Here is an 8,283-nt window from a genome sequence, read left to right as displayed (position 1 = left end):
GGTGACCCCTCCCCCTCACCTTTCCTCTTCCTACTTATTTATTCATTTATTCATTCATTCTTATTTTAGTGAGAGAAAGATTCAGAGAGACACAGAAATACTAGAGCACTGCACAGCTCTGGCTTATGAACTTGGGACTTCTGAGCCTCAGGCAGGAAAGTCTTTGCAGAACCATTATGCTATCTCCCCAGTCCCCTCCTATTTATTGCCACCAGGGTCATTGCTAGGGCTCACTGCCAGCACAGAACACACTGATACCAGTGGGATTTTATTCCATTCTATTTCATAGAGAGAAGTTGGGGGAGGGGGAGGCAGAGACACCTGTAGCACTGCTTCACTGCTCATGAAGCTTCCCTCCTGCAGGTGGGGATGGGACTTGAACCCAGGTCCTTGTGCCAGGTCCTGGCAGCATTTGCGCTTTACTGGGTGGACTACCACCTGACTCTAGATACTCTTAACTCCTGAAGACCAGGTCATGGCTTCGTGAGTGCCTGGTTCAGGGTCTCTGTGAACTGGGGTGATGCCTCACTGAGGTTCTCCTGTGGTGGGATTCACTCACAAGCTCACTTGTATGATTACCGGGACTGGACCAAGATCCTGCTGACAAGGGGACTCCCCTGTTCTCTCATATGCAGTCCCAAGCAACGTGCATATTAGATGAAACATTGCTCTGCCCACTCCCCCATAAAATTTAATCTTAGAATAGTGGGTGTTGTACCCCAGTTACAGGTACATAGTAGGGGTGGGGGAGGAGGGAGAGGGAGTGGAGGAAGAAGAAAACACAAGAGAGCATCAGGAGTGAAAAACTTTTATCCCTCAGACTTCAATGTGGCATCCCATTACTCTGAACTCAGGGCCCAGAGTCAATTTCTAGCCATGTGGTGGCAACACAAAGGTGTGTGTGTGTGTGTGTGTGTGTGTGTGTGTGTGTGTGTGTATGTGTGTAAGGGCTGGGGACCATGGAGAGCCACTGTGGTGTGAGCAAGGTGATGCCTTCACCACAAGTCACCCTGACCAGAATGAATACAAAGGCCCGTTTTAGTATCACCAACAGATGACTGGATGAAGAGGTCATGGGACTGTACTCCATGGAGGATGCTTTGCAGTCAGAAAAGGTGAGTGTAGCGTTTGCACATGTGAGGTCTTCAGTTCAATCCCTGGTGATACTCAAGTGTTTCTCTCTCTCCCTCTCTTTCTCCCTCCCTCTTTCATTCAGCAAGTAAATAAGCCTGTTAAAAAACACATACTACTTTGAGATAGCTCAGTGTTAGAACACAGGACTTTTCTGAAAGCCTGAGGTCCCACTTTCAATCTGACATTGGCATATGCCAGAACTGAGTGGTGCCTCTGGCGTATCTCTCTTTCTCTCTTGCTCTTATCTCTTATAAAAATAATTTTAAAAATATTTTAGTGAAAGAAGCAATAGGCAAGAAGTCTGGCTGAGAGAGATGGGGTAAGCCCAGGCAGAAAATGGTGGGTCACTGTTAGAAGTCCTCCTCCTCCCTAGTGCAACGGATGAGCCAATGGACTTTCAAGCATGAGGTTGTGAGTTGAATCCCTGGCATCACATGTGCTAGCGTGATGCTCTGGTCCTCTCTCTCATACCTTCTTTAAAAAAAAGGCTCCCCCTCCAACTCCTCACCCTGGGCCCTCTCCAGATGCCACATCCTGCAGGTATTCCCACTGCAGACTCATGTGGGCAAGAGCTTCACCCCACCCCACCCCCCACTTTCAGGCTGGAAACTTCAAGTCAGGTACTGAGCACAACACTCACTGTCCTGTGAAGCTCAGGTCCCTCTTGTCCAGGGGAGGAGCCAGAGGCATCTAGCCCAGGGTCACCCTTTGGATGGTGGCCCACAGCCAATGGGCTCCTTATTCCCAGGCTAGACTGTCCTAGGGCTGTCACTCTCCTGCCCCTCCACACCAGTAGCAGTTTGGGAAATGGTCTGGTTTGCTCAGTTCATTACAGTGTAGGACAGATGTGGCTGAAGAGGGGTTCACACCTCAAGGGACAACCCTCCCCCCCCCCCCGCTGCCCTGGGAGAGCAAGCACATGGTGCAAATGTGTGTCCTGCCTGGGGGCTTGGGGTGGGAGAAACCCACAGAGTACGGGTCAGGACCAGACAGAGGAATCAGGCATTTCTCTGCTCCGGGGGCAGGTACTCCAGGCCCAGGTGTCTGAAGATGTCGGCTTCGGAGGTCGCGTGGAGAAGCACTTTCTGCAATAGGAGAGGCATCAGTGCTGGGAGCCTGGTTTCTGGGAGGACATTGGAGCAGGTGGGAGGGAGGAACCCTGTACCCCTCCCTCCAGGCCAAGCACCTGTTCAGAGTCACTCAGTCCCTGGCTGGTCAGACACAGTCCCCGCTCCTTGCGGCTAAAGCGGTGCAGCTCCCGCTCAAAGTGCTGAGGGGAAGGAAATGGAGTCATGGTTCCTGAAGAGGTGGCCTCCAGGGTACCCCCCACCCACACCCAGCATGCACCCTACCTTTGAGCCAGTCCAGCAGAGGAGCGCAAAGGGGAACTGGCTGAAGGGGACAATCACCAGGTCTACCCGCACGGCCTTCCAAGCAGGGGTGCCCTGCATGGTGCTCCCTGCAGGCCGTGGCAGGCGGAACACACAGAAGCTACTCTCCAGGGTGTCCATGGCCTGGCGGTGCCGGGTCCTCTGTGCACGGTCAAACCTGAGGCTTCGGTGGTGCTGGTAGTACAGGACAAGGCCCTGCGGGGACAGGGGATGACAAGGGTGGCACATGGCTGGGGATGGATGAGGGTGGTGGTGGCTGGCAGGAGAACACCCCTCACCTGCTCCTCCAGGCCCCGCAGCACGCGGGGCAACAGCCCAGCCTCCTGGCCCTCCTGGGGATGTGTGATGAGGAGGTCCACGTCGTGGCCCTGCAGCTTCCCCCTGAAGGGACACGTCTCTATCAATGCCTGCCTGGGGTATCTCTGTGAGGGAAGGCCACCCTCTGGGTCCCCCCAGTGTGGGAAGACCCGCCTGTGTCTGCAGCCTGAGCCAGTGTCTGTCCTGGCTGGGCCTTCTTCCTTACCTCCGGAAGCCACCAGTCAGGGTGACAGTGGCCCCCGGCAGGGTCTGTGTCACAGCCGCCTCCACCAGCTGCTGAAGGGCATCCACCTCAGGCCTCTGGACCAAGGCACTGAGGTCTTGGAAGTGCTGCAGGCCTGTGGGCAGCAGGTGGGCGTGTGGGCAGGTGGCACCATGCTCTGATATCCCCCAACCCTGCCTACTCTGCTGCCAACCCCCCCCCCTGCAATTCTACTGCTCCTAGAAGACTTTTTTTTTAATGTAAGGTAGGAGAGAAGGCAAAAGGAGAGACACCACAGCACCACCACTGTTCACAGAGCTTCCTGACGCCGTGCCTGGTGCTCCTGTGCGGTGCTAGGGGTTTGAACCCAGGTCCCTGCACATGGCAAAGCCTAAATTCTTTATCTTTTTATTTTTTAGAAAGGAACAAAGGGTCAGAGAGAAAATGAAAGAGCATAATAAAGGCTGGGCGGGGGCACATCCAGTTAAGCACACACATTACCAAGGACAAGGACTTGGGTTCTAGCCACCAGTCCTCACCTGCAGGAAGGAAGCTTCACAAGCAGTGAAGCAGAGCTGCAGGTGTGTCTTTCTCTCGCCCTATCACCTCTCCCCCTCTCAATTTCTCTCTGTCCAATCAAATAAAAAAACTAAAATAATGATAACAATACAATTAAAGAAAAGAAAAATACCATAGCACCGAAGCTTCTATCAATGCACAGGGGGCGGGCTTGAACCTGGATCGTGCACATGGCAGAGGAGCACTTTATCCAACAGAGCTATTTTGCTGGCCCAGCCGAATGCAACCTCCGCTGAGTGTGCTATTATCTCAACCTCCTCTCTATTAAATCTTAAACTTTCATTCTGAGAAAACTGCAGTTACATCCAGCTGAGAAGAGAACAAGACCCCCTGTGCCCCATGGTGACATCCGACGGAATTCTCACACATCACACCAGGACATGGATGCTAGTGTTCAGGATTCAAGTGGGCCTTTCTAATACTTCAGCTTCCCCCTCCACTACACAAACTAGGACCAGGAGGTGAGAGAAAAGAGCAGCTTTCTAGCAACGTCTCACCTCAGCCCACGCCAGTGCACCGGCAGGTCAGACAGGGGTCACTGTCCTCTCACAGGCAGTCAGTGAAGCAGAGACTGCTTGGGAGGGCTCTGGCCACCCCTGCCTGCAGACTTGATCCGGCAGAAGCCACGTCTGCTACAGGTGTCTCAGTGTGTTACACACACCTGTCCTTGGTCTGACTCCCCACAGAGTCAGCAGTTCACACAAATGGCCTCCCTCTCCCAGCCCTGGGACTCAGATCAAAGGGGTGGAGAGAGCCGGGCCCAGCCTCATGCTGAACGGACCCTCTGCACCTGCTGTGGATGCCCTCATCGGAGCCACTGAGCCTTAGCAAAGCCAAGTCTCAGTGCCACAGTTATTGGCTGAGTAAGTGACCCAGAGGGACTGAAATTCAGGCTCCACCCACCCCCAACCACACTGCGCTGCTTCCCGCTGGCCAACTGGTGGCCCCACTGTGCACCCAGCTCCACACTGGCTCCCCAGACCCACCCTCTGCTGCCCCAGCAGGACAGCAGCCCATGCCTAGCACAGGCCCACCTCTTACTGGGGTCCCACGCAAGGCAAAACAGCACACTATTCAAGTGAGCTTGCTTTTTTTTTTTTCTCCCTTTTCTGATAGAGACAGAAGAAGAGAGTGAGAAAAAGAGAGAGAGGGACACCTGCAGCATTACTCCAACACTGGTGAAACTTCTCCCTACAGGTGGGGACTGGGGTCTTGAACCCAGGTTACCCATGCAACTTGTGTACTCTACTAGGTGCACCATACATATGACAACCCCTGGGGCCACCCTCACTCAGGGCTGCACTGAATCCCGAGCCCATGGCATGGAGACCCGAGGAAGGCCACCTCGATGCCACCTCCCAGAAGCTATCAGCCTGCACCATTCTCAGGACTCCAGGGGAGGGCTGTCCTCAGGCTCACCCACTTTCTGCTGCTGGGTCAGTCTCTGTGGTTGCTCTCGGAGGTCGTCCAGGGTCCGCAGGCCGTTCCGGTACCACCTGTCAGCAGTCTTCACTCCCACCCCAAAGATCTGAGTGAAGAGCTACAGGGGGACCACCAGGGGATGTCTGAGGGGACATAGCCTAGCAAGGGCAGCACCACCATCAGGCCTGGGAGACAGCCCCAAGAATTATCTGGTGGAAGCTCCTGCACTTTCTGGCACTAAGCTACGTACCCGGGACCCTGCGGGCCTACAGGCAGGACTCACCTTCATAGCCTGGTACCTCTCCGACAGCCGCACCCGCTCCACCTCCTCACATACTCCATGCTCCAGCAGCTCCTGTGGGAGACACAACAAAACCCCAGGTCTGGCTAGAAAGGAGAACTGGGGGCCCAGTGATTAGCAGAGCACCCAAGACTCAGCCGGGGCTTTGGGCTGGACTTGGGAATGTGAACTGAGCCCAGGGAAGCAACCAAACCTGCTCCAAGCCCTTCAGACTTGGGGACACAGACCAGCTTTCAGAGAGTGAACAAGCGTCAGGATTAGAAACTGCTTTTTATTTTTATCTATTGGTTTATCTTTTTCCCAGAGCACTGCTCAGCTCTGGCTTATGGTGGTGCTAGGGATTGAACCCAAGACCTCAGAGTCTCAGATGTGAAAGCCCTTTTGTGGAACCATTTTGCTATCCCCCCCAGCCCAAAACAACTGCCTTTTAAAACACGTGGGAGGAAAGACAGTGTTAGTGACTGTAGATGGGTCCTTTTGTCAGCGTGCATTCTCCCAGGACTATGGATAAAGGACAAATATCCACCCTGGATTCTCAATTACTCTGCAGTGTATTACTACTTTTTGATTCTTTCTCTTTTTCTGATAGAGGGTGAGAAGGTGAGAAGAGTCAGCTGCAGCATTGCTCCATCATTCGTGAAGTCCCCCCTCCCATGTCCTTGCATGTCTACTGAGTGTGCTACCACCTGGCCCCCAATACTCTGTAGTTTAGAAAGAGGTAGTCTGGGCAAACGAGATATCTCACTGGGGAAGGCACATGCCTTGCCATGCATACAGCCTAGGTTCAAACCCTGAGACCACATGGAGTGTGGAAGTGCCCTGGCACTAGGAGAAGCTCTGGTGCTATGGTATCCCTGTTTCTTTCTATCTATCTAGATGACAGAGTGACTTGGAAGCAGTGAGATTCTGCATGTGTAAGGCCCTGGTTATGCAAGGATATGAAAACCTTAAGAAAGAGGTGCTCAGGCTTGGAGACTCTGCCCATCCTGAGCAGTTTGAAGCCAAAATCAGCGCCAGCCCTGCCAGGCCCCTGCAACTCCCTTCCTGTGTGCTCTCACCCTCATGGGAGGTGGCATGTCTCCGACTTACAGACTTGAGTGCAGTGCCTGGGCTTGGGAGCCTGCCCCATGGACAAGCCCTGGCCACGGCAGTTCCTGTCCCACCCGCTCAGTGCTATGAACACTTACTTGGATGACCCTGTGGGCATGGTCTCCAATGTAGGCCAGCCCCTGCAGCTGACTCAGGGCGGTGACCCGGTTAGGGAGGGCCTTGAGTGCAGCAGATGCCCTGCAGAAGGAGAGTTGTCGGCCCTCACTGCCTTCGAAGCCCGCTGCCTCTGCCAGGGTCTCCAGCGCAGCCTACCAGGAGAGGCCTTAAATAGAAGAGAGGCATGCAGGGGGGTGCCCCACCCCGACACGCCGGCTACCACCAACCTGCTCCCAGGCCCCAACTCAGGGTGGCTAGGACTCCCAGCTCACCGTGAAGATGGTGTTGTGGTGTGTGAGGGGTGTGGGTCGCTGACAGGCATAGGGCAGCATCCATACTGGCCTTGATGTCCTTTTACTGGGTGCGGCCACCTGCGGACAGGCAACACACAGGGCAGTCAGGCTGCAGGACTCCCCATCATGGGAACTGAGGTGACACACCTTTTTTAGCTGAAAGGTCTAGTGGTCCAAGATTATCTAGGTGGGGCTAGGACAGACAAATCAGTGGTGAAAGCAGAGGCAGGGCTGGCTGGGACTCCCAGGGCCCCTTGGTGGCCCAAGCAGATGGCTCACTACTCATCTCACGGGAAATACTGCCACTGCTGCTGTGTTTCCTTTCCCAGCTGAGCTGTGGCCTGCAATGGGGCTCACCTCCAGGCGATGGCGGCTCTCTACCGGCACTGGCCGCCCGGCAGCCATGCTCTCCGTGAACCAGCTTACGTCCAACAGCGCGGGGCCCGGGCAGCCGAGGGACAGAGGCACCGTCCTGCGCCTCAGCCAGCAGGTGGCCTCCTCTGCTGAGGTCTGCTCCATCACCACGTGTGTCACCTCGGGGCTGGGCACAGGGAAGGGTGACGTCAGAGCCGGGAAGGCAGCCTGGGAAGGCGGCCCCGGGGAGCCAGCGGCCGGCCGCGCACCTGTCGGCCTCCAGCACGCAGAAGCCCTTGGAGAGCGCCAGGCGCGCCAGGAATGCCCGGCGGCTGCGGCCCATGCGCGGTTCGGCCAGGTAGATGGCCACGTCGGGGAAGCGGGCCGTGGACCTGGTGGCCGAGGGGGCTGGGGACGCGCCCCGCGCTCGCCGCCGCTTGGGGAGCATGGAAGCAGGGAAGCCGGGAACTGGGAGTCGGGGCCGCGAGCCCGCGGGGAACTGCGGCCGGAAGGAAGGTACAACAAGAAGAAACTGTGGGGTTGGGCGGCGGGGCGGGGCGTCCCGCTCCCAGGAAAGGTACAGACTCCGCCCCCATGCAAATTAGGCGCCTCCGGGACTGCGGCCCCGAAGGCCTTCTAGAGCCAGAGGCTCCGCCCCCATGCAAATGAAGCGCCTTCAATGTAAATTAGTCTCTCGGAAAGTCCCAGCCTCCAGGAAAAGGCCAGGCCTGTGGGCGGGGCGAGCAGGAGGAAAAGGGGGAGCTGAATGGGCGGGTCGAAGTGCAGGGCTCCGCGCTTAAAGGATTGGGGCTGAGATCATCTGCTGGCTCTTGGCTCTCGGTCGCTGAGTCCACTGAGCAGCCGGCAGAGGGGGGTTCCCAGAACCTGGAATGGGGTGGAGTACCGGGGGGGGATCCCCCGAAGCGCTGAACCACCGCCTCAAATCCCAGGCAAAATTTTCAGTCGAATAACATTGAGACAGTTGACAGGCCATTTGAAAATAGAAGTTGCTGCTTCTAAATAAAACCCAGATCAATCAAACATTCAAATCTGAGCTAGAAACCAAACATGGGCTGGGGGGAA

General features: G+C 55.8%; 1 protein-coding gene across 2 annotated transcripts; it reads right to left on the bottom strand.

Annotated features, from left to right (window-relative positions):
• Positions 1 to 792: 792 nt before the first annotated feature.
• On the bottom strand, positions 793 to 7,809 carry POLM (DNA polymerase mu). Of its 2 annotated transcripts, XM_007524419.3 has the most exons (11): positions 7,470 to 7,803; positions 7,204 to 7,387; positions 6,826 to 6,924; positions 6,535 to 6,705; positions 5,330 to 5,401; positions 5,044 to 5,164; positions 3,049 to 3,181; positions 2,804 to 2,906; positions 2,487 to 2,720; positions 2,321 to 2,404; positions 793 to 2,219 (listed from the first exon to the last, which is right to left on the bottom strand). In XM_007524419.3, exons 1-11 carry the CDS (start codon positions 7,646 to 7,648, stop codon positions 2,133 to 2,135), a joined length of 1,467 nt encoding a protein of 488 aa, XP_007524481.2. In that variant the 5' UTR covers positions 7,649 to 7,803; the 3' UTR covers positions 793 to 2,132. The 2 variants fall into 2 exon arrangements, with proteins under 2 accessions (XP_007524481.2, XP_060027595.1); XM_060171612.1 differs by lacking the exons at positions 2,804 to 2,906; positions 3,049 to 3,181 and having other exon boundaries at positions 5,048 to 5,164; positions 7,470 to 7,809.
• Between the last annotated feature and the right edge of the window lie 474 nt (positions 7,810 to 8,283).

This window comes from Erinaceus europaeus, chromosome 14 (assembly GCF_950295315.1).
Source record: "Erinaceus europaeus chromosome 14, mEriEur2.1, whole genome shotgun sequence".
In the NCBI taxonomy this organism is placed as follows: Eukaryota; Metazoa; Chordata; class Mammalia; order Eulipotyphla; family Erinaceidae; genus Erinaceus; species Erinaceus europaeus.
The sequence above is the reverse complement of the archived record's forward strand: the minus strand, read 5'-3'. Positions and strand labels throughout refer to the sequence as shown.

Bases quoted from the DNA above. Each gene is read 5' to 3' on its own strand.
- POLM (XM_007524419.3), bottom strand. From the start codon at position 7,648: ATGCTCCCCAAGCGGCGGCGAGCGCGGGGCGCGTCCCCAGCCCCCTCG. The intron at 6,925-7,203 runs GTGAGCCCCATT...GCCTGTCCGCAG, and splicing joins AGAGCCGCCATCGCCTGGAG to GTGGCCGCACCCAGTAAAAG. The intron at 5,402-6,534 runs GTAAGTGTTCAT...TGTCTCCCACAG, and splicing joins ATGCCCACAGGGTCATCCAA to GAGCTGCTGGAGCATGGAGT.